Source organism: Ambystoma mexicanum, chromosome 1p (genome assembly GCF_040938575.1).
Source record: "Ambystoma mexicanum isolate Mex_15411 chromosome 1p, UKY_AmexF1_1, whole genome shotgun sequence".
Taxonomy (NCBI): domain Eukaryota; kingdom Metazoa; phylum Chordata; class Amphibia; order Caudata; family Ambystomatidae; genus Ambystoma; species Ambystoma mexicanum.
Window position 1 is genome coordinate 1,389,351,460 of NC_090921.1, and position 26,683 is coordinate 1,389,378,142.

At 42.9% G+C, this 26,683-nt stretch overlaps 1 protein-coding gene across 1 annotated transcript in view; it reads left to right on the top strand.

The window, feature by feature from the left end:
• Window positions 1-26,683, top strand: part of MYLK3 (myosin light chain kinase 3) — a 529,860-nt gene that overhangs the window by 442,086 nt on the left and 61,091 nt on the right. The window contains exon 12 of the mRNA XM_069607066.1: window positions 2,942-3,074. Coding sequence (XP_069463167.1) covers window positions 2,942-3,074 — 133 coding nt within the window. The remainder of the gene's footprint in view (window positions 1-2,941; window positions 3,075-26,683) is intronic.

The following is a 26,683-nucleotide window of genomic DNA, read 5'->3' on the forward strand; positions in this document are numbered from 1 at the left end:
GGAGACTGAGCTTACAAGTCCCTATAACCTGCAACAGACCCACGTGGGAATCACATGGCGCCGGGGCCTCCCCCCGCCTAGATATCCGTGCCAGGGCTGGCTGGGCATCAAGATACGCGGGTGGGCCTTTGTATCCTTCGCTGCCCCACACAATCCAGGGGCCCTGTGAGCGTGGGTGCAATTTTACATCCCGGATGGGGCCAGTCACCCCAATAGGGTGTGAGCTGGAAGACAGCGGCGGACAGCGGCTGATTACCCCTGGGACCCCTTCCATGGAACTCTGACTCTGTTCAGGCAGGGCGATCCTGAAGGAGAAACTGGATTCACACACTGCCACAAGGGTGAGGCACACAGGAACAGGCTGAGAGCCTCAACAACGGTCCAACCCAGGTGAGCGTGGAATACATTCTGAAGCCTCCACTCCAGTCAAGTCTCCCCACAGAGGAAACAAACGCCAGTCCCACACAGGCCAGACGGCTAGGGTGTCACACACCTATACCGAGTAGTACACTTCACGCCAAGGCTCACGGCCAGCCGCCCCAGGCACACGGCGGCCATCCTTATTTCAACAACAAAAAAAGGACCAAGCATAAACAAGCAGGACTGAAATCCTACAAACCTGCACTGGAATGCTTCCATATATACTAAACCCTAATACCAACCTAACACCGGTCATGCAAGACATCACAGACTTTGCCAGGTTCTCCGGCTACAAAATTAATCAGGACAAATCGGAAATAATCCCCCTTACTCTGAGAGTTACCAAGTCGGAGGCCATGGCAAAGTTCTGTTGGTCATCAAACTCAGCGCGATCCCTGGGGATAATTATAGCCACAGACAGATACACTCTACAAAGCCAACTACCCCCCCTATATCGCACAATTGGAAACAAAACTAACCCTTTGGAATAAACTTCCCATTTCTGTTTACGGCCGCATTGCACTATTGAAAATGATGGTGGTCCCAAGGCTACTTTATTTATTTAATAACATACCTATCTGGCCGGGCAAACACCTCTTTGAAAAACTGCAACGTATGGCATCAGGATTTGTATGGAGAGGTGGAACAGCTAGACAGAGCTGGATCAAACTGAGCGAAAATGTGGAGAGTGGCGGGTTGGCAGCGCCGGACTTCACTCTCCACTACTATGAAGCACAGGCTCACTATGCTATATATTGGTTCCATGATGCCGAGTCATATCCACACACGCAGGTGGAAAAACAATTAGTAGCCCCGTCAGATATACGATTAAGTATACTCACCGGAAATCACGGTAGCCGGATGGGGGTTTCCCCGGTGACATGCACTTCACGAGCCTGGGTGGCACTGTTCGGCTGAGCTGGTTGCACACAACCCTGGTGGGAGCACGCCCCCCTATGGCACAACTCAGACATAATCCCCACACAGGACACCATGATGCAGAGGAAGTGGGACCCTGATAAAGGCATGAAACTGGGAGAACTGTTCCCTAATGGGGAATTCCTATCACTGACAGAATCCCAAAACATAGCGGGGCAGGGCCTTATAACAACTCTACAATATAACAGCCTGAAATCTGCCCTTAAACGGAAATGGCCATCGTTCCCAGCAGTACTTCCTCCTCATCCATTCATGGTAGACTTACTAGACCAAGAATGGTTCAAAGGCTCTATTTCTAAAATCTACAGCACAGTCCAGTCCCACACTCCTACCCGAAACAACATAAAAATTAAATGGGAGAAAGACCTTGGGCTAGTGATTGAGGATACACAATGGACCAGATATTGCCAGTACACTAAGAATATTTCACTAAATACTAACCTCAGACTGATCCAATATAAAATGCTAAATCATCTGCATGTTCTCCCGGGGAAGGTGGCTAAATTCGATAAACCCAAACAATCAATGTGCCCCAAATGCCAGCTCCAAGAGGCCAATTCCTTCCATATGTACTGGGAATGTCCTCCCACTAGACGGTTTTGGGGAGAGGTGGCCGCTTGTATCAGTGACATCCTTGAGACCCGCAGACCGGCAACACCACTGAAATATCTCCTGGGCCTCTTGGGCAAGCTCCCAACAAAGATCCGTAAATTCTTTTCAGTGGCAACAGCGTGGCCAAACACAACATCCTCCGTCACTGGAAAGCTAAAACCGCCCCCACAATTCAAGTTTGGCTTCGAGACTTGATTGAGACACACGATTGTGAAACAGGGTGTATAAGAATCAGCGCACCAATCAACTGCCCAAGAGACATATGGGCCCCCGTCCGGAGATATCTTGACCTGTCCGGCCAGCGCTCAGAATCGCTAAGTTGAAGCCACCCTCGGGTCGACCCCCATAACATGAATAATTTAACGCATGGACTGTATGTATGCATAACCACCTGTAACAAATTGCACCATTCAATGTGAAATGCACTGTAATGGAATATGTAATGTTTATGTCAGCCAATAAATAAACTTTAAAAAAAAAAAGAAAGCGTCTCCTATAATAGCACCCCAAGGTAAAGCAACGTCACTACATGAAAATGGTAATAACTGCCATAAAGCATGGAGCCTCCCTCCCTAATTCCAACCAAATGAGTATTACTTACCTGTGAAAGCCCAGCGTATAGAGTCTCACCCATTCTCTTGCTAACGCTGGGCTCCTGGGGGCGCACATCAGGAAATGAATCCCTATTTAGGATCAGGGATCAGAGTTCACCAGGAAAATGTCAAAAACGTAGGTCCACCAAGTGGAACTTTCTAAATAATTGCAGGGGCGCTGAGGGAGAGCTTCAGCATAGTATTTTCTGTCTTACAGGTATTTGTCTTTTTCTTTCCATGCACAAAACAATCTTTCACATATGAACACATATAAATCCATACTGAATAACGTCTCCTCTTCAGCCCTTGAAAGAATATGCTGTGCAAATCAGTGTTGTCTCTCTGCAGTGACACTGATCATGTTATCTTTTTGACAGTGGCAGGATGAGTGCAGCTCAATGTTTGAAGCACGAGTGGCTGAATGACCTACCTGCCAAGGCCAAGAAATCCAAAGTGCGGCTCAAATCCCAAGTTCAACTGCAGAAGTATCTGGCACATCGGAAATGGAAGGTGGGTGTTTTTGAATATTGCATGCTTTGCTAATGTTTGCATGAATATTCTTTGCATCATTATGAATATTGATATTAAAAATGAGTATCTTAAACCTATAGTTTTTATTTTTATTTACTAATGATCTTGGGTAAGGTTATTTTGTCAAACCTTTAATAGCAGCACTGCATGTGAACAAAGACAAAAAGAACAGAAAGGTCCCCATGCAGCGGCGTGGCCTGAGCTCGTGTGGTGAGGATGCTGTTTCACCGAGCCATCAGGCTTCCGGATGAAATAAATAGGCACATTATGTGGGCTGGTGCCAGGGAGCTCAATGCCTGCGTGCACCAATTACTGAATTGTCTAACCAACTCCTTGATGACTTCTTGTGAGTCAGTACTGTTTATTATATACCAGTTCTGGTAAGGGTATGTAGTTGGATCCACTTTGCATGCCCAACCAACACTGTACAACGTTCAGATTCATTCTTCTAATATCAAATGTAAATAGACCCCAATCTGTATCAATGGTCTTTCCCACAAAATATCCATGATAATATTTTTTTTATTTTTTGTATTATTTGTTTAGTTGATTTAACAACTTTTGAAATATTTTGCATCTCATTATCGTTTACATATTACCAAAATAAAAATTATTACAATATTCCCATAGGGATACTTAACAAAGTAAAATCAAACAATTTACAATTTTTCAAATATTTTACCTATCAATTATCCTTCACATAGTACTAAGATGGAATTTTGGAGTAACAGGAAGATGGAGCATCCAACATACAGCGCGTGAAGCAGAGTTAATAAAACAGGAAAGAGATAAACCGAAAACTATATAAATAAAAACAACACAGCACAGCACACACGGAGGTTATATAGAAATAAACCTGCCTTTACTTTTGCCATTCATAAAGTTTACAGCTGCGTTGATCTAGCCACCTTTTTGCTGACCACATTTATGCGCTCCACACCTAAAGGCAAATGTCAATGTAATCATTCTGTGCAGGTGGGTAAAATCATATCTAAATATTGCACTAAATATTGCACTATAGCAATTTTCACTGTTGTCCGCGGATTTGAAAATAGAAATTGCCATACATAATCTCGATCTAGATTGCTTTGCAAAGTGAGTACTCTCTTGAAGCATCTTTCTCGACCCATTCTTAATTCCATGCACTCCACTACAAGATGCTTAAGAGTTTCTTTTTGATTTCGATCTAAACAATATCTACAATAACTTTGTTCAGATGATAGGATGTTTCTTCTGCACAAGACTTCACGTGTGTTCCATAGATTGAATGTAAATCTCAGATATTTTGCCTGTTTGTTGGAAGAGGGACATTTCACCACGTATTCCGCCATAACTCCATACCTTTTTGAACCAAACAGAGAGTTATCAAAATCTTTGTATAGAGTGCATTTTGTTAGATTGTCTACCCAATCCTTTTGAAATATTTTTGTTTTAGCCCAATCTGGATTAGTGATCAGGAGGTCTATGGTGACATCAGCATCAGCTAGCCTGTCCAGTGCATGATGGCACCCGGTGATTGGAAACCCATTCTTTGATGTTAACAAGTAATGCGCTATTACTGACAAGATGGTGGTGTTTTTTAATCCCATCAAACTTTTTCGGAGTAAAGCACATTGTTCCAATTTACCTCTGAGTATAGTGACAAAACACCTAGTTTGTGACGTATCAGAGTGATAGGAGTGCTACCTGGTAGGTGTAGTATCTGTTTCCAATAATTAGACTCCACGAGATCCCGGAATGCGCGTTTTTTTGGGAATTGTGCTTTCTGCACCATATAATATAATGGGGATGACCTTCATTTTATAAATCATAACAATATGTTTCAAAGAAAATTTTCCAAACTTTCTTGTTTACATTTTTGTTTGAGAAATTAGGGGCAGGAGCTTGTTTTAAAGTTCGAGTGCATCTTGCTGCACGGATTTAGCATGCCGAATCATTACACCTAGGTATTTATATTGAGCGACGATGGCAGAGTCCTGCAGATGCCATGTACACTTACATTTTGTTGTGTTCCGCGTATCGTTGCAGACAACAATTTGTGTTTTCGTTAGATTAATCTCTAAATTGTTCAATTGCGCATATGTGTCCCAGTTGCTGTAGCATTTGTTGAAGACCCTTTGGCGTTTGTGATAGGAGGACCAATCATCTGCTTATAATTTATAGGGGATTTTTTGGTCTCCTAATCTGGGGGGATCGCCATTACAGTTTGTGAACGAGGCTCCGATGTCCAATAGGAAAAAATTGAACAAAACTGAAGCTAGTGCACAACCCTGTTTCAGGCCTCAGTGGGTGGGAATTGTGGGAGACAGTTTGCTGTCAAGAGTTACTCGCTCCTGCATAGTGGTGTTCGTATGAAATAACAGGAGCAAAGAAATTAAGGAATTAGGGGATTCATGAAATTTCAATTTAGTGAAAAGCAGTGCCCTATCTACCGAATCAAATGTGGCTTTAAAGTCAATAAAACCCAAATAGAGCGCCTGACCTCTAGCAGCAAATTGCAACTGAGTCATGGTTAGGCCTAATATGTTTGGAACCGTAGCCAAGCCCTTGACAAATCCTGCTTGTAGGGGATCCATACGTTTTTTGGCTGCGACCCAAATATTTACCTCTCTGAGGATTAGTCGACAGAATATTTTCCCCAGTGCATCTAGGAGTGAAATTGGGCAGTAAATGGCCGGAGATTGTCGATCTCCTTAGGTACCGTGATGGCTTGTGTCCATGTCCCGGGTAACGTCTGGGTGTGATTTACTGCTGTAAAGATCTTATACAGTATCGAGGACCACATCTTTAGATGTGTTTTCAGTGTATGTTAGAAAGACCATCTGGTCCGACTGCCTTAGAGTTGCTAGATGTTGTAATGAGATGTAAGATATCTGATTGGTCAATTGATAGATGGAAGTCAACTGGAATTTCAAGTTGCTTAAGGGTCTTTCTGCCTTTAGCCACCGCCTATAGCTGTGTGAAATGTGATACCCAAAGTTGCCTATTTATCGCAGTGGATTGCATTGCTATTTGGGGACCCACGATTGACTGATTTATGACAGCCCACATTTTCGAGATATTTTTACTTGCTAAGATCTTAAGAATATTAGCACCATCCTGTTGAAATAGAAGTGCTCTATGCCCCTTGATCCAATTTCTGTAAGTTGTTTTAATCTGTTTTGCTACAGCCGTCCTGCTGGTGGGAGGACAAAATGCAAGCTTTCTCAAGACATAGCGGTACTGTGATTTCTTTAGGCTTACAGCATCATCAAAGGTGTGCAAATGTTGCACTGCTGGCTTTGTATTTGTTTTTCCCCTGTTGAAAGGCTCGCATTACATCGCAGTATACTATCCCCCCTTTCCCTCCCCAGAAGTCATTGCTTATTTCACCCTGAGTCAATAGACGATTAAAGTGCAACAATTTGTGCTCCGACCATCAAAGACGGTTCCCACTAGCATTCACAACAAACAACCTTGTGAGGGTTCACTTAATGCCACTCGACTTGCCACCATGGCTCCCCACTCCGCCATCAGGATGTTATGGTCACTCAAGTCAGATTTAATCACACACAACGTTTTCATAACAGGCCACAATGCAGTGGTCACATATATTTAGTCAATTATTGATGTGCTGTCCCCCTTGTGCCAGGTTGCCACTGGGGATATGTCAGAGGCAAAGGCGCCATTGAGCACATGTAGACCTCTAGATTTCACCAAGAAGTTGCATTTACTGCATCTCCCTTTGTTGCACCACTTCGTATCAGCAATACAGTTTAGGTTTAAGTCCCCCGCCAATACGAGGTACTTGATGTTTGGTTCTTCTGCCACCATATTCAACAATGCGTTCAAGTCTCTAAAAAACACATCAACTGACAACGCTATCGGGTTCCAGTATACATTAAGAATGGCAAGGATATAGGGAAAGGGAATAGTTGTTAGTATACCCCTCTTCCAGCAACGAAAAGATGTTTACAATCATTCAAAGTCTGTAATACCATGAAACTCCACAATGTTTTTCAGACAGTCCAGTAGCAGCAAACGAGCGTGCCGAGGCAAAGAGGTACTTCTGGGTACTTCACTCGGTGCGCGCCATGATATTAATGTATTTATGAACTAGGGCAACGAAAAATACTTCAGTTTTCCATCTTAATCCTCATTAGTTTATCCACTGTCTCTGCACCGTGATATCATTCATGATTTTTTTGGGGAATATGTTGTTCTCTCCCAACTACCTCCTCAGCATCTACCACCAGAACTTGCATCACCTCATCCCAATCCAAATCGTCATCGCTATTAGCACAGTCCCATCCCATGTGACTGGATTCCAGTTGGACTTCCTCTCTTATGCCCGTACCTCTCATTTAAGGGTGCATGGGATAGGCGTTTGGGCCTTGTGTTGGTAACTCTAACAGCCAGTGCTCTCTGCAAAGCACTCTCCATCATTTCTCTTAAAACAAGTTATTCCTTTACCCGAATATTCAGTGTCCCCCTCTAACAATGCATACTAGGTTCTTAGTGCAGTGAGCCCAAGGCCCTCACCACTTTCCGCTCCCTTGTCCCACATTTAACCCAGAGCTGTCCCAGTACATTAGAAACCGCTTCCGGCATGACCTCCTTCTATGACTCAGGCCAGGCGGAGTGTTCAACCAACTCAAAGGAACTGTCGCAGTGTTCCACGTACCATGGGCTGTACAACCGTGAAGGCGGCATTCCATTCTGCGACCGGAAGCCACAGTGTATGAAGAATGGCATCACCAGACAAGCACCCCACTCATAGTGTCGCTACCCCCTCCCTACATGAATATTATCTCATAATAAGACGAAAGAAGCAAAGAAGGAAAGAAAGAAAGGAAGAATGAAAGAAAGAAAGAAGAAAGAAAGAAAAAAAGAAAGAATGAAAGAAAGAAAGAAAGAAAGAAAAAGGAAAGAAAGAAAGAAGGAAAGGAAGAAAAGAAAATGGGAGATGTAACTTCCTGTTCAGCTGTGGGGCACACTTTTGCTCACAGAAAGAGCCAGAAGCCCCCTTCCACTAACCACTAACTTTCCCCTCTAAATATTTAATAATTAGTCCTTGTTTTGTCTATATTTCATTAGTAATGTTTTATAATACATTTTAAAGGAGTGTGAGAGCCCCTCTACTGAGACCGAACATGGGTCAACTACCCTGTACTATGGAATTGCTTGCACTCAGGAGGGACTACAACCACGTTTTAGCTCACTGCACCCTTCACAGAGGAGAAATATCCATTTGCATATCAGTCTTTGTCCTGCCCAGGGGCAGTCCAGCACTGAACAGCTATGGCAATTCTCCTCTGAACACAAGTACCATCAGCAACTCCAGACACGTGTTTTGGCCTAGTCGAGCCTCATCAGTGAGCTGAAGCTGGGCCTCTCTAAGGCACAGTGGGGTTCTGGGAAAATGTTTCTGCTTCTTCTGTTTAGTATACTTATCCTCTGTCCCCTTCAACATTTGAATGAATTGCTAGGTCTATGTGGAAGGAAAATGATCGCCTGTTTCAAATTACAATAAATCGGGGTTTGACTCTGGACTCCCAGACTAGCAAAACACAGCATATAAAAGGCTAAGGCTAACTGGGGCAGTGGTTGATATATACACATGTTCATCACTAGATTGCAGCGCACAACTCTCTGCTTACCGTGTCTCTCTGCATTTCAGTGTCTGGTGCTCTGCTGACACTGCACTTTCACACATCCGCTGGGAGAGTGTGAGACTCTTTGGGAAAGAGTGAGCTGCTTTCACAGAAAGCACAGTAGGCTAACTGTATGCCAGGAAGATAGCACGCTTGGGGGGGCTCACCATGCATTGCCCAAAGTAGACAGTGAGGGGTGCTACAACGAGGAGTCCTACACCAGGAACCCAACAAAGTTCCAGGGAGCAGACAGCATGCCCCTGCAACCTCTTCTGAGAAGAGTCACGCCTCTGGCGTCCAGTAAGCATCCAAAAGATACTGTGCTCACTGAGAGGCACAGTAAGTCAATGTGCTTCTTGGGTTTGAGACAAACCCGGGACCCCCACAAAGCCCCCTCGCTGCCAGACAGGTATGTCCCCTTGCCCTGGCCTCCTGGAAGCATTGCTAGGCAAAGGCAAACGAGGTCACAGCTTCTACTACCTCAGGTCCCACGCCAAATGAGTTCAACTGCCAGGCCCATGCACTCAGCCTGCCTGAATGTCAGGCCCAGAATGGACCACAGCCAAACCACCATGGCACAGCAGTTTGTGCTGCTATAGGTGTGTATATGTCGGTTACCAGTCATTTGGTCGAAAAAAAAGGTCGACAGGACAAATGGTCGACACAATTTGGTCGAAAGACAAATGGTCGAATTTTGTTTTTTTGTATTTTCATTTTTTTTGTTTTTTTGGGGGGGGGGGTCCCCTGACCCCCTTTTTTTGCTTAAAAACCCTTTTTTTCCTAAACGAAAACCTAAAATATATATATATAAATAAATAAAACAATTCAGCCATTTGGCTTTCGACCAAATTCCGTCGACCATTTGTCTTTCGACCAAATGTCTTTCGACCAAATGACTGGACAGCCTCTATGTCATGTTTGGGACGGATAGTTCACTTAGAATAATGTATGCATTTTCGTATCTTCACAAGAACGAGGTCTTTACATCTGTGCATTTGCATCTTTATGTATTTACAGGTACTTAATATGTACCTTTTTTGTAAAAGCCCACTTTGGCCGCTCACCTTTTTCTTTAACCCCTTAAGCTTCAATGCATCTGTTTTTCTTGTTCCCTGAAAAATTAGCAAACCTAAATGCAGAGGTACCAATGCACTAGAGACAAACAATAAAAAGCACAGATGTAAAAACATGGCACAGATGACTGCTCTGCGTTAAAACCAAGAAACGCTAGGATTTTGGAGAACTATGTACAACAAGCTTATCTCATTACGTGGCTTCTTACGGCAGTGCGACGCTTCTCGCTCACCTTAAATTCTCCCATTGGACTGACTATTTTACAAAGGCGAATGGGAAGTCCTACACCGCTTGCAGAGTTTCTGCAGCAAGTACTAATCATCTCCTCTTCCCGCGAACAGAGTGCTAAAAGCCGCAAGCCGTCTTCGCTGTGTTCCTCATCGAGACTGTGAAATGCAAACGTATTGACGTGGTTTTCGGCCTCCAGCAGCAGGGCACAGTTACATTTATTTGATGAGAACTGTTTTCAAGTCCCAAACCACGTCTTTAGTTTCATAGCAATCTCAGGGGGGGATATCCGGAACAGGAGGACTTTGCAGGTTAAGGGCTTCATTCTGTGGTTGAACTTGGACAGGCCCACAAAGGTAATCTTTGCAGTGATCAAAGTAGGGCAGCAACCAGGCCACAGATCCCACATTTTGCAATGAGGGTTTTCGCAGGGACTAATATCACCGCCCTTCTCCCTGGAAGAACTCTTTCCAGATGACAAATCTACACTACTAGATGGATGCCCACATTTTGAAGATCTTGTACAAAATATCAGTGCTAAGAATGGTTAATTCTTTGGATTCAGACAAATTGATTTAGAAGATTGAATTTTTAGACCTAAGGAAAAGGTTAGTGTGGCTCGGAAGCGACACCAAGTTTAGCACTGGGTCAAATAGAGAGTTTCCTCTCCATGGGCTTCGATATTGCTCCACTAAAGACTTCACCTGAACGGGATAGAGATGCTCATGCACAGCCTTGTAAAACCATGTCCTGGCAGGGAGTCCTTCAAGTACCTTTAAACATGAACGGCATGGGGGCGTTGGTCAGTCTAGAACAGTGGGACGCTGCAGAGGAGAGCGCAACGAAGAGCAAGAACTCATCGATGAGTGGAGGTGTTTGGCAGCCACACTCCAACCCAACCGATGATCTTTAAAACATACAGCACTAACATTGCTGTCTTGGAAATCAGCGGCAACCAACACTTTCTGAAACATGGGTCAGCACTGGAGCACAGAGCCGGTTTTGATGTTGTTATGCGCCAGCAGAAGGTTTGTTCACAAACCCTGCTCGTAAAGGCGTGAGGGGTATGGCCAATGGTGGCTTTTTAATCCTCATACAAAACAAAATGCAGACTAGAGTGCACGTGCTTTCCCTCACTTGGCCATACATTCTTGCCCTTGATATCTCAGGTTTAGACTTGGTGAAAAATAGTGTGCAACTTTTAAGAAAGGTTATGCCCCCTCCTCCCCCACCGCCCTATACTGCCAGGTGTGCTGCAAGCTAATTGTATTTTAGATGTGATTGTTGACATTTTGGAATGGAGGATTTCAGAATTCAGTTTGGCCCTCAAAATTCTGGCAGGAGACCTCAATGCTAAGTACCCTAAGTACCCCTAAGGGTGACCGGACATACGGTAGTGCCTTCACACTTTGGGCCTCATCACGAGTTTGGCGGTAACCCTTAAATGTGGCGGTAATGCTATTAACGCCGCATTTAAGCATCCGCCAAATCACAGGCTTGGAGGATTTAATACCAGCTCTGAGCTGGGGGCAAATACGCCACGATTTTGCCACTTTTTGGCGCTATTACTGTAATACCGCCAGCGGTAATAGCGCCGAACATTCCCCATTGGGTCCAATGGGGAATGGGAAATTCCCGAATGGGCCCATTGGGGACTGGGAACTTACCGTTCCACCAAACCCGTGATCCGGCGCTAATAGCGCCAGGGGGTTTGGTGGTAAGGCTAATATCCCCGGCGATAAAAACTTGTGATGAGGCCCTTTGTGTTGTTTTTATTTGATCAGAAGTATGGTCCATGAAAGTAATAACTCCAACTTGTTGTGTTGTGAATCGGTGCTAAGGCGTTTTTACCTGTGGAACGCTCGTTTAACCACTGCAGCACTGCGAGCTTCTACTAGCTCTTGCTGCCCATTTCCATTCGTTCTCCGCTTCCTGGAGGAGGCGGGGCTGGCGGACAACACGTGACGCTTCACGTGACCTCATTGGGACATTTAAACTGCCTTGCACCCCCCGAGCGGGTTGTGTTGTGAATCGGTGCTAAGGCGTTTTTACCTGTGGAACGCTCGTTTAACCACTGCAGCACTGCGAGCATCTACTAGCTCTTGCTGCCCATTTCCATTCGTTCTCCGCTTCCTGGAGGAGGCGGGGCTGGCGGACAACACGTGACGCTTCACGTGACCTCATTGGGACATTTAAACTGCCTTGCACCACCCTCGCGGCGTTAAGCCCGTCAGGTGTAAAGTCTGCAAGCTGTTGTTCGGCTGTTAAGCGGATGGTGGCGAGGTGACCCTGCTAAAGATCGGCAGAATCAGTTGACTTTTCTCTTCCAATTATCGTCAGGTTTAAATTTAAAGTGAATTTCTACCACCTCCATTATATGTTGCAATATTGTGGTTTATAGGTATAGTATATTAATTGTTGGTTTATTTTAAAATGTTTACTTTGAAGTCAGGAATGCCTCCTGATAGCAGTAGAGATTCCATGGCGCTGCGGTCTAGTGAAATGCAGAGTGCATCAGCTCAAGTATCCCCCCCGCAAACTCCTTCTAACAAGAATACTCCAAAAACCCAGGAGAAGTCTAAAAGTGGTACACGGGTGTCAAGAAAAAACATCATCTTGACTCCAATTAGCAATAGTTCTATCCACAATGACATACGCAAATTTTATGGAAAAGTTCAAAGTGGGAGAACTTTGATTGAGCCAATGAACCTGCATTTTCCGGTGGCCAAAACGCCCAAATTGGGTATACCTAAATCAGTTACAACCGATGTGAATCTATCAGTAATTTCTATAAACAGTGCTCTTCCTGCTTCTATTTTAAGTACCACCATCTCTGATCAGACGCTTTTAACCGCATCACATTCCCCTACAAGGAACTCTAAACCCAGACCAACCTTTGCCACAGTTATAGAAGAATCAATGCATGAGAGTGAAGACCCATTAAACACAAATTTTATTGCAGTTCAGGAAACGTCAATTTTGAATGATTCGGTGGCTTCTGTAAGCATTGAAACTGTGGGACATGTTAGTCCCGTTAAATCCCCTCCACCCTCTCACTCTGATACCATTGTCTGCAGAGATTTAGAGAGCTCGAGGGCTTCAATTAAGATCGATTATGCCCAACCCTGCTCCCTTGACTCAACTAGAGAGGTCGAGGAGTCCTTTTTTCAACCAACTCCTCGTCGTTGCCTAGCTACTGATAGGAAAAATCAAGGAAGTTCAATAGCTGAAAACCCGGCCCTTTTAGAGGTCACTTTGGGGGCAATTAATACTACGATTTATAGCCTATTTAAGCTTTTTAATTCTTTGGAGCAGAAAATAATTGCTCAAACAAATAAGCTAAACACCATTAGTGATTGGATGAAAGTGAATACAGTGAAATCTAATGCAAATTTATCTTTAGGAAATTTGGAGCAAAGAGTCTCCCTTCTCGAAACATATGTCTCATCTCAGCAAGTATTGCTCGGAAATCCTGGTGCCTCTATTACACACCGTATTCGCTCTTTGGAATCTGCCAGTGCAGTACCCGTGAGCTTAACTTCTGCTCTACCAACATTCTCTAATATCATTCGACCAATCGAGTGTCCTGAGGATCTCAGGACTGCAAAAAATAATGAGTCTTGGATTAGCTTAGATTCACCAGCCACGAATGATGTTCAACATATTGACAATAATAACGCACGCGGTTGTCACAAGCCTAATCCTCAAAGGAATAGTCGTACAACCGCGAATAATAAAAAATTGAAAGCTGTAGCCACCAAGACTGGCTCAAAAAAACAACTTCAAAAGTGTCCCCTGGCAGAAGTCCAAAAAAAAATTATTTCTGGTGTACCGATTATATCCATAGATAGTGGTGCTGATATCATACAGTCTGAACCACACACCACCGCGAGCACACCCTCGGTAATTAATGTCTCGACTTGTATTTCTTCAATTCCACACGTAGCCCCCAAGGAGGCTCCAATTCTGCCTGTAGAACATGATCCCTTGAATGAGTTGGTAAAATTATTGTTAACATCATCTAACAAGATACAACCCTTGCCTGTTCTGCAGACGACCATTTCAGCACACTCACAACCATCTTTAAGTATGGAAGCTAAGCCTGCTCAAATAGTTGACCCATTAGCAGGGTGTACCGATCGTTTAACCTCATTAAGAGTCGCGGTAGATGCTTACTTACAAAAAAAAATCTCAGAGGCCCTGCCTGAAATTCCGAGTGGTAGAGCCCTTCCTTCTCAGATATACAAGACACTTAATGAGAGTGTTATGGAAGTACCTTCCTATAACAATAGATCTGGTCCTAGTTCAAATCAGAATCCACTCCCAGGAAATGGTTGTTGTATACAAGATATTGCAAAAGAAAACATCAGATTGAACTCAGAAACTGGCCAAGCTATAAACAACCATCATATGGATGAAGTTAGTACTGCATTGTCAAAGAAGTTCAGCTTGTTTCATACTTTAATTTTGAAGTGTCGTGACGGGTCCTACCCGAAATATGATTTATGTAGGGCAAGTGTTCTCAACATCTTCGGCGACATTGAAGGGCTAGATGCTATTGCTTCTTCTGACATAAATCAAATAGAGTTCTTGTGTGATAAAAATCTCTCCGTAGTAAGATTATGGATTAAATCTGGATTAGTTCGCAATACTCTTTGGAATGCAAGAATGGAATTATTTAATCTTGGGTTCTTGTTAGCTCAAGATCCAGCACGCCAATCCACTAAAGAGTTAGGCAATAAAGATTCTATAAAACTCAAACCTCAATTAGTATGTGGCTGTAACTACTGTGCCAATGATCCACGCACAGGCATGTTGACTACTGTTAATCACGACTCATAACCATCAATACATTTGCCTTTCACTGAAATCTCACTAGCATGTTGGAATACCCGAGGCTCCTCTCATTTGCAATGGACATTAAATAATCAATTGAACATATATGATATTGTTGTATTACAAGAAACATGGTTATTAAAGTCGCCCGTCTGGGATGACCACGAGCTCAGTCTTCTCCCAGCGGAACATAGTGGCAAAGGCAGACCTACTGCCGGCCTACTAGTTGCGGTGAAAGTGAGCAAGGGTTATAAAATTTCCCCCTGGAGAGCGCCAAATAAATACATACAATTGGTTAAAATATCCTATCAGAAGCGCATATATGCCCTTATTAATGTGTACCGAAACCCTGTAGGCATCACTGATGAAAATTTTTACACAGCTTTGTCATCTCTTTTTGAATTGATCTCTATTCAGGGTAATATATTTGGAACTCTTGTAATGGGTGATCTAAACTTTTCATGTGTCGAGCATAACCCAACGAGTAAAAATCGCAATGGAGTTCGGTGGATGGCTTTTATGAAAGATCTAAACTTAAAAATGGCAAATGGTTCAATTAGAGGAGATATTCCCTCAATGAACACCTGGGAGCGAGGCAATTCAAAATCCACAATAGACTATGTTTTCATATCTAACAATATCTTTATGAATGCCTCCAAATTTGTCGTTGTAAAACAAACAGCTAGCGACCATCATCTGCTAGCTCTATCTTGGTCAGTCCCCGCGCCTGACTGCTTAAAATATGCACGTTATTATAAACAGACTTTGATAGTGAATAATGGTAAAAATCGATTTAAGTGGTCTACGAATAATCTGTTGGCCTTGAATGAAGCAATTTTACTAAACAACCAAAGGGCACAAGGGGCTACGTCCTATATAGATATTTTAAGCACCTTTGCAAATATCCAGCCTGTTCATGACAGACCATTGAGAAATCATGTTCATGGGTTTGATATAGCTCTTCATGAGAGAAAGAAATCCCTTCGCAGAGAGATCAGAAAACTTCGAAAATTACCTTTACTTGAACAAACTAAGGCGGTCAGGTCTGCTAATACAAAATATCGAAATTGGGCACGGTCAAGGAAAGCTGCACTATACCAACTAGATAGTGAAAGGTTTTTACAAACATGCCGTAATAAAAACTCTGGTTTGATCTGGGAACTGCTAAACAAATGTGGTACGGCTCCACAAGCGTATTTCCAACTTAATGGTGTTCATGAAGATGTGTGGATTAAACATTTCAACACTTTATATGATGATCCTAAGATGAGTAGCTATATTTACAATGGCAGTACTGCAAGATGTTGGGAGCTGCAATGTACTGAAAATATCATCCAGTCCCTTATTAAAACAGCGTCTTCGTCAAGAGCAGCAGGCCTTGACGGTCTTACTAACTGGATGTTTAAACAAAACATAAATGAATGGGCTCTAATCCTCAACAATGCATTTCAGCACATCTTACACACCAAATGTTTACCAGATTCTTGGCGCTCGTCCGTGATTATCCCTATTTATAAGAAGGGTGATCGCATGGACGCTAAAAGCTATCGTCCGATAGCATTATTGGATGCCCCGGGGAAGCTGTTTACCAAGTTAGTATTAAGAGATTTTGTTCTTTGGGCATCGGCAACTGGTCAACGTGATCCAGCACAAACTGGCTTTGTGGCTGGTCTGGGCACTAGTGTTAATTTATTAACTTTAAATGCTATCCGACAACAAGCTCAGTGTAAGAGACAGCCTAGATATTTTGCATTTGTGGACTTACACTCCGCTTTTGATTCGGTTTCAAGACCTAAACTTATCAACAAGTTAATCAAAGCGGAATGTCCCCCCACTCTTATAGACATCATTTTTGCATTACATTCAAAAACCAAGATCTTTGTAAGATTAAATGCTGAAGGTCTCCTGTCATCGCCTGTTTATACGTACAGAGGGTTAAAACAAGGATGCAGCTTAGCGTCAGCCTTGTTCAACTTTTTTATTAACGATGTTCGCTGGATCTTTACTAAAATAGCGGCTGACGCTCCAATACTGAATGGTGTTAAAATTAGTGCATTATGGTATGCAGATGACCTTGTTCTTGTGTCAAAAACACCCAGTGGTCTACGTAATCTTCTGTCAGCACTTTGCAGCTATTTCAAAGAAAATGAATTATTTGTAAATACTGCTAAAACTCAGATTGTTACGTTTATCCCTAAAGGTTTACGCAAGCATCTATTAGAGTGGCAAATTGAGACAACCCCCATAAAGATAGTTCCAAATTATGTCTATTTGGGTGTTATTTTTGATGGTTGTCCCATTGCAGACTCACAGTTGAATAAAATTAAACAAAAGCTAACCATGGCAATTTGTCAGACCCAAATAATTGTATCTAAGTATGGCAAATTTACACTCAAAGCAGCTCTTCTGTTTTGGAATCAAAATGTTGTCCCAACTATTCTTTATGGCATGGAAACGCAAATTTTACCAACTGCATTTCTTAACCGCTTAGAATCCAAATTTTGGCGAGCCATCTTGCATCTACCGCAATGTATTCCTGGGGCAATGATGCGTTATGAATTGGGCTTAACCTCATTAAGTGCCCATCATAATTGGCGCCTATGCGCTTTATTGCGTAAATGTTTGCTATCAACACAGGACAATTCTGCCTTGTCGGCCATCTCCAGTTACATACTAAACTCAGCAGAAAAATTCCCGAAACAGTGGTCTTCAAATGTTCTCTCTATTATGGTAAAGGCCGATATTTCTTTGAGCCTTTTATTAGATCATCCAGAGAGAGCAAAGAAGAAAGTCCACATGATGGACTGGATTGAAACCCGAGTAAAGTGTTTAACCTATAGAGACTTTGATCCTGCAATATTTGGTCCTAAATCTTATAAAGACATTGCCTCGTACCTGTGCCTGTCGCCTTCTTCTGCTATTAGATCTGAGATCTTGAGGCTGCGGTTTAACATCTGGCCCACTAGGGAAGTCAAAGTAAGAAGGAGACAAATCACATCAGACTTTAATTGGTGCAGGTTTTGTCGAAACACAACAATTGTTGAAACCTTGCAACATTTACTATTGGAGTGCACAGCCCCTAAACTTCTGAGTTTAAGAAACATGCATTTTGCTAAATATTTTGTGTATTTTTCACAAATAGACCCAAGTAATAGATGGGTCGCTCTGGCTGCAACTGAATGTATGGGTATAAGGATTGCTACTATCAATTTTTTAAAATCTCTAAACCTGGAATGATTGATATACACCATGTTAACCAACACTTTTAAATTGTGAAAACTTGATGTGGAAGATGGTTGTAATTGTAAACGTTTGTTTTATTGATTTAATGTTTTTACTTAAGCAAGAATGGATTTTTGTAACATGTATAAAATTGAAAAAGTTGTTGTAATACAACTATATTCAATAATAAAAAAAAAAAAAAAAATAACTCCAACTCTAAGTGCCAATAAAAAGTTTTTACTGATAATAACACACAGAAAGTGACTTTTGTGAGGCAAAAGAAGGTGGCATGGAAATAAGTGCCAAGGAAAAACCCTAAAATGGTTGAACCAGAACATAAACAAAATGAATAGATAGCTTAGTTTGCAAAGCTCGTCAGATAAGAAATGAATAGTAAATAACAGAGAGCTCTGTTGGCCGAACCATTTTTCAGTCTGGGAGAAGTCCAGCGGTGGACTGGCCACTCGGCCATTTGGCCATACGGCCCAGGGCCAAACGAGATGAGAGTCATGTGGGACGCTTTTTACAAGTAGCATTGGGAGCCGAAGAAATGCACTCCATATTGCATCGTGTCACTATGTATAAAATGACTTTATATGCACAACTTATTTTCCCCAGGTTCAGCTGCCTGACGTGGCTGCCTGCCGCCACGTTCCATGGTGGTGTGTTTATCTTTTTGTTTAACTTGCACATTTCCTGCTAATGGAACCTGAAACCCTTATTTGTCAATAATGACAAGCTGATGTGGAACCCGTGTGACCTGTGTATTGTATTGTAAAAAAAATTATAAAGCGTGACTATGGCCAACAGGCACCTAGGCACTATGCAAGCAGTAGGATATCTTCCAGCGAGCAACAGAATTTAGAATAAATTAGTTTTTAGAGCTTTACGGAAACAAAGACTATCATTAATTTCTTGGAGTTGAAGTGGCAGAGAATTCAATAGCGTAGGACCGACGACAGAAAAGGAGCGTCGCCCCGCTTGAACTCTGTGGTATGTTAGGATTCTCAGTACAATTTGTGAGGCTGAGCGCAGAGATCTGCAGGGCCGGTAAGGGATCAGTTTGGATGGAAGATAATCAGCACCAGAATTACGGATTGATCAGTGCGTAACACATAGGGCCTAATTCACAGGACGTTTCCCAATGGGGTTTTGCCACACAATACCAACGCGTTTCTACTTAGCAAAAACCAGACAAATTCCTCCAAAAGAAGACTTCTGGTGCTTGTGCTCAGACACCCAACAATCAGAAACACTCTTCCACCTACTAATGGAATGTAACAAACTTTCTGAACAAAGATCCAGATTTGGCACCTACTATAAGATCGGTGAACAGACGATGGAGACAGAAGAGAGATGGATGGAGATGCTTGACGGCAGATAGCATAAACTCATCCTTACATTATGCCAATTTCTACAAGAAATTCTAAGCCTTGGCAAACCTTTAACGAGTTAAAAGTAAACTTTGAAAACTGGAGACAAATGAAAAGTTAAAAAAATTAAACTATAACATTTAAAAAAAAATAAAATAAAAAAAAAAAGGCTTCTGTTAATTAGGCACATAGTATTTTAAAATAAATGCAGATTTTCACTGGAAGCCAGTGAAGCTGCCGTAACAACAGCAGTTGATGAGAGAGTCAAGTGGCCCCCAAGTCCAGACGGGCTGCAGAATTTTGCAGAAAGTGCAGCCATTGGATCAGAGAAATCGGTTGGCCAAGGTAGATTCCATTACAGTAGTCCGAGGAACCCATGAAGGAAGATGTCACCACCTTGGTGCAAAGCTCAAACGAAAGGAAGGGCAAAATCTTCCTCAGAACTTTCAGTTTGACAAAGCCTGCATTACATACTGAAGAAATGTGGGCTTCTCTAGAGCCTGATGGAGAAAGCTTAAAACCAAGTCTCTTCATTGATTCACTGGGAGCAGGACACAAGCCCAAAGTAAACGTCCAGTAATCTGCACTCCAGTCTGGGCTGGTGTTGGGGGAGCTAACCACAAGGATCTCAGTTCTGTCCCCATTTAGTTTCAACCAGTTCCTAGCCATCTAGCCATCCAGTCATCAATCACAGACAGACAATTACTCAATTTAGATGGATGCTCAGATATAGGTGAGGCGAAAAAGTATGTGTGTGTCATCTGCATAGATGTAAAAATGCACCTCATCTAGAGCTATTAGATCAGCTAAGAGATGTAGATACAGATTGAAAAGAAGGGGAGACAGTGGCGATCCCTGAGGGACACCACATGTCAAAGCTGCAGAGGCAGATTTAAAAGGAGGCAGAGATATCGTTTGAATATGGTCCACAAGAAAAGAAGAGAACCAAGTAAGAGGAGTGCCAAGTATGCCTGCCTTTTTCGCACAAGATCGATAGCCAGCAGAGGGCTTAAGAGCTGTAGTCTAAACCCTTATTTGTCAGCAAGCGGCTGATCTGGAGACAATGAGGTGACCTGTGACCGCGATATGATAACACTTCTGCGTATCCCAGAAGAGGAAACGCAGCTTGTGATGCGAGCAATGCATTTGCAAAGTGCACATGTTTAGCCCCAGAACGAAAATATAGAAATGTATAATTTGCCTGTTACAAGACTGCTGAATGGCAACATGGGGGCAGTGGCTGTGGGCCCTCTGATCCCCCTTTCATGTTAAAGGCCCTGATGCCGCCCTTGTTAGGGACAGTCACATATTGGGGCCTGACACAATTTAATAGTCATGTGTTTTATGCTCTATCTCCTGCGATGCTATAAAATGGTGTGCAAAGGATATCTTTTGACAGGCTGAATATTTGTTTTCTAATAAAGCCCATTGCTTTAAAAATATGTTTATATGCGACTTGCTAGCTACCTATTGATTTGTTGCATTACTATTCTTTACTATCACATACAATCCCCAATAATCGCAACTTGTTTATGCTAATTTACAATGGCCATCTCTTCAGTATGGCGTTGCACAGAAAACACTGACATTTTAATGTAAAGCAGTGGTTTATCGGAATGTGCAGTTTGCCCTGTATTTGGGTTGTGGGAAAAATATCTGGTTTTCTGCAGGTTGTCGGTATGTATCCTTGATGTGTTTTAACAGGCTTGCTACCCCCTCTCCCCACCCCCGAAATCTTATTGTAATTGTGTGCTATGTGATTCTATGGATTAATAACGAAAATAAATTGAATTTTACTTGGACAAACATTTGAAAAGCCAATAGATTTGACATTTGAATAAGCATTGAAGAGAGGGTTTGGGAGGAGTGAGGCAAAGAAGGGCAGCAAGAAGTGAGGGAAGGAGTAGACGAGGCGTGCAAATAAAAATAAGAATGGTGAAGAGTGATAGAAAGAGGGGATTTAAATATAACATGCGGAAAAATAGAGCTTGTTTGGAGTTAATGTACCTCTGCTGTAGAGGTTTGCATTTAGCCTGCAGATTACAGACTGTAATGGTAATATCAACAAGCATTGGCAATGCCAACAGTTTGGGCTTACGTCGGCATGGGAAAGGCACTTGCCAGGCACTGCCATAGTGGTATTAACTGGCCATCGATGGTAGCATCTGTAAAATGGTGCGAGTACCTGGGCATCTGGTAGCAGTGCCTGCAAATGCCTGCAAGTGCCTGCAAATGTTTAATACACACGTACAATCCAGAACTGTTGATTTCTCAAAGTCTTTGCACAAAACATTCAAAACAACAAACGCTATCAACCCTTCACAAACTCCATAAGTAGCGTATCATTTAAGATTGTGAATTGCCGTGATTCACGGAGGAGGCGCACTTATTTTGGGGGTGCCCGGGCCCAATTTTTGTCCCAGTCCGACCATGGAGAAGTCCCTAACAAGTGAGTGCAAATGTGGATAACTAAGTGCCCCTAAAAGGCACATGTTATTGAAAATGGAGGATGGGCAATCGGAGTAGAAACAGAGAATGTAATTCCATAACTAGACACAAACAATGACTCGAGAAATGACACTGGCTGATCTCCCTATCAATATTAGGAACGTTAAACAAAGTGGATTGAAAGAAACAGGTATAGTACAATTTTGCAATGAAGGGGGGGGGAATGCTTTCGATACTGGGTAAGAATAATGACAAAGCATTCTGGTTCTTAGTTAACAATAGATTGCTTGATTCGTCTACTGAACAGATTAACCCGATCTTAGCAAGTCAATTGGAGCAATACATCAATCGAAATTTTAAGCAAAAGACGTTATCGGGGCAAAATAATTTGATTGATAACTCATATCAACGGTTAGGGGAGACATCAGAACTAACCACAAGGGCTATCATTTTAAGTGGGGAAGATTCCAGAGCCCCACTGCTCCAATGGTCTCCCAAATATTGTTATCAAAGAGAATACAACTACCTGGTCTTTTACATGTTCTGGTTGTTTAGGCCCCTTGTCATGTGGTAGACCCAGCCTGGGACCTAGAAAAATGCTATTTTGGTTCCCATTTATATTGAGTGAGGACCCCAGCAACTACTGCGTCATTGACTTCCTAGATGCCTCAAGTCAAATCTTTGCATCTATTCTACTAAAGGGTCCTAAATATGTGGCGAAAACAATTAACAACTCCCCCTCCCCTTCTAACCCGATTTCAGTCCTCGCCTGTTCACTATTCACAATATTCTCTGTTTAACAATGTTGGCTACAAAAGCTACGAACAAGGGTAGTTCACAGCTTTGGGTGGACAAGAACACTTTATGAAGGAAGCTACATGACTGGGGGATTGACCGCAGGGTATATGAACTATGATTGTATTACCTGATTAATTTACAAAACTTAGGGTCCACTGAACATGTGTGGTACTTTATCGGCATTAATAGAAAAGAGTGAGGTTTGAGACGGGAGTGCGTATTGGCTGCCATGCTTTTTCACCTATAGATAACAGATACTAGCAAAAAGTACCCATTCTCCGAACGGGTTCGGTGGACAGACATGACAACACTCTCATCAATTGTTGAAAATCAATATAGGTTGCTGTTCCGATTCGCTTATCACTTGATGTGCTTTGCACTCTGAAGTAAACTACACTGAGAATGGGCGTGTGTCGCTGGCTGACATACCCCAGAGCAGACATTGGGGGGAGGCGAGAGTTGGTGTGCTGCTGCATACTGGGACCTATTGTGCTCCCTCCCCACTTGTTGCCTCACCCTGACGTAGTGCAGTTTAGTGCAGTGCATTGTGGTGCAAATGTCCCAGAAACCATGCATTCTAGGGTTGAAGAGGGTCCTTCTACGACCACATTGATAGTGGTGTCCAATGTTATGTAGCCAGTAATTTCCAGAGGGTCCTAACAGGTAACTATGCAAAATGTGGTGCATATTTGTGAAACAGTGTGGCATTGTATAAGGAACAATGCTTTGCCAAGCCACAAACCTAAAAACACATTTAGAGTTCTGCTGGAATCCGAGGAAAGCGGTGGAGTGTCTCAATGTCATGTAGCCAGTAATGTCCGGAGGGTGCTAGCAGGTAACTATGCAAAATTTGGTGCAGATTGGTGAAACAGTGTGGAAATGTGTAAGGAACAACTCTTCGCCAAGTCACAAACCCGCAAACAAATTTAGAGTTTTGCTGGAATCTGGGAAAAGGGGTGGAGTGCCAAATGTCATGCAGGCAGTAATGTCTGGATGGTCCTAACGGGTAAATATGCAAAAATCAGTGCAGATTGGTGACACTGTGTGGAATTGTATAAGGAACACCGCTTTGCCAAGCCACAAACGCGCAAACAAATTTTGAGTTTTGCTGAAATCAAGGGAAAGGGTTGGGGTGTCCAAATGTCATGTAGCCAGTATTGTCCGCAGGGTCCTAACAGGTAGCTATGCAAAATCTGGTGCAAATTGCTGAAATGGTGTGGAATTGAATAAGGAACAACTCTTCGTCAAGCCACAAACCCACACATTTATTTTTACTTTTGCTGAAATCTGGGGAATAAGGTGGGGTGCCCATATGTCATGCTGCCAGTATTGTCCGCAGGGTCCTTACAGGTAACTATGCAAAATATGGTGCAGATCGGTGAAACAATGTGGAAATGTATAAGGAACAACGCTTTGTCAAGCCACAAACCCAGAAACAAACACACAAATGTTCACTTGTATAAATATAAGGATAGATTGATAGACAGAAAACAAACCTCTTAATGTAACCCACATCTTCCTGCTAAAGTTAGGAGACCTACATATTGGCAGGAAAATGTAAATTACCTCAAAACTAAGAGTCTAGCAGAGGAGTTCCTCAAAGCGCTCCCTGATTCAATGACCTTCCAGAAATACATCATCAATTTCCCAGAGCCAATTTCTGTAACTGCATCCTAACAGTCTAGAAATATGGCCAATTACGGATGGTTGGAGAAGTATGCCAAGGTAGGTAACAAATGGCAGATTGTGTCAGCAAGAAGACGATTTTGAATCTTGAATGCACTTGCTGATCGACTACAAGTGGTTAGCTTATTAAGATATCACCTTTTTAGGAAATGTGCCTCAAACCTTGATTATATAAAAATAGATTTGTTGGCAGAGACTTCGAAATCGCAAACCGATATTGTTAATTCTCGATACATCACATTTCTGGAACATAATCAGGGACCACGAGTCTTGAAGTTCAGTTTTATTACCTTATATAGCATTTTATTGAATGCTATTCATTTTGTATAGGCAGCTCCACCCGAATACAAATCAAAATACTTGTGAGCTCATTAGGCATAAAAGCCTTATGCAAGGCTTTTACACCTTTCACGTATGTCATGTTCCCATTTTCATTCAATTGCAAGGATGTTGAGGAGGGGCAGATCGTAAGTTACGATTCTGCCACCTCCTTCTTCTCCACCATACAAATACTCCAGCATTTGCACCAGAAAGCATTTGTATACTAGTGCAAATGCTGCAGATTAATATGCTTTTTATACCAGCAAAAAGCAGGCAGACTCCATAGGAATCAATTGTGAACACTGCCTTCCATGGATACATGGCAGGCGGTTTGCACTTCTTTGGCACAGTGCTGTGAAAAAGGGCGGCATACAAGCATGAAAGCTGGCCTTTTACACTCCTCTTTTACATTCTGCCATGCAAACAAGGAACATTAGGAGGTTGGGGACCTGCTTACAAACAAGTGTAAATGTAACTGGTCCACCCTGCCTTATTACGGGAGAGTTGTAAATGAGCCCCTACGTGACAATGACAAATTCAGACTCAGTATTGCAATTTAGGCGAGGTTAGTCTGATAGTTATTTAATAGCAGCAGCTGAGAGGTGGACACAGGAAACGTACACCAACAAGACTGTTCAGACAATACTGATCCTGTGTGCCATCCTCCATAAGGGTATCATATTACATAGCTTTTTCAATGATTTGCAACCAATGAGCATGTAAACAATGCATGACTTTATTAAGGGCATTTTTCACACCCTTCCAATTAGTTCAACTATCCTTATGGGAAAGAAAAAGCGCTGGACTTCCCTCAGAAGGCTCCCTTCACCCCATACATGATAAGCACAGCTTGGTGATAGCATCCCAATTAAGCTTGTAAACTCTTATCAGTGTTCCGTTGGATGCTAGGTCAGCTTGCACCAAGCTGGAAATTACTGCGTGTGAAGAGGCACATAAACAAAGGCTCTGTGCTGCAATAAGCAAGTCTGTGGATAAAGCTCACTGTTGCGTGCCAAATGTCCCACAGTTAAAGTGTGTGGCCTGCTGCAGCTACATCAGCCCTAACATAGTGTAGCAAAGCCTGTCTGGATGTCCGAACACCAATACTTGCTTCGCATCAGCCTCTATATGCAGGTCTTTTGGTTCACGCCTGACTGCTTCTACAGTGCTTCCAGGGGAGTTGCTAGGTCTGGAAAAGACCCGGGGCTACTCTGATGTCGGAACTGTCGGGACTGGGGGCTAGCTAGTCTTTTGGCTGTAGCTCCTGAGATTCTATCCGGGGCTACAACCAAAAGATCAGGGGCTATAGCCCCCTTACACCCCCCCTAGCAACGCCCCTGAGTGCTTCCATGAGATTTTCAAACCACAAAGGCAACTTCAAAGAGCAACCAAACCAGTAAGATCTTGACCCGATACCACGTTGGGCCAGAGTTTCTGTCATATAACACAGAGGCTGATTATGTGTTTTCTGCCTTTTTGTAGAACTGTCTGCGGGCAATGTTCCCTCTTTTGCTCTGCCTTTGTTGTCATCTCACTTGTGACTGATTCTGAGCAATGTGTGCTCCTGATAAACTCTCATTCTTCGTTCTGCGATGATACAGTGGAAGTTAGGATGTGTGCGAGAAGCTTGGAAGGTGTAAGGTCATGGAATTCCACTCACAACTGTTGGTACAGGAAGATTGAGACTGTTGGAGATGACTAGTGGGGAATGCTATACCATCTGCTATGCTGGTGGCAGCCCTAGTACTGAACTGCCCATTTACTGCTTCCCCGAAGTACCTGGGTCAGTGGTATTCTCTTCATAACTTTTGCAAGTCTAGTCGACCCGTAAACTACGGCTGTCCAAGTGTAGACATGGAGGCTGCTCAACAGTGGTCTCTGCTTTTGTTGAACAGAATCAGGTGGTTGGTGAGATTTTGGGAATCTGGTGTTGGGCTGTGATGCATGCTTCAGCAGAGCCAATGAGGGC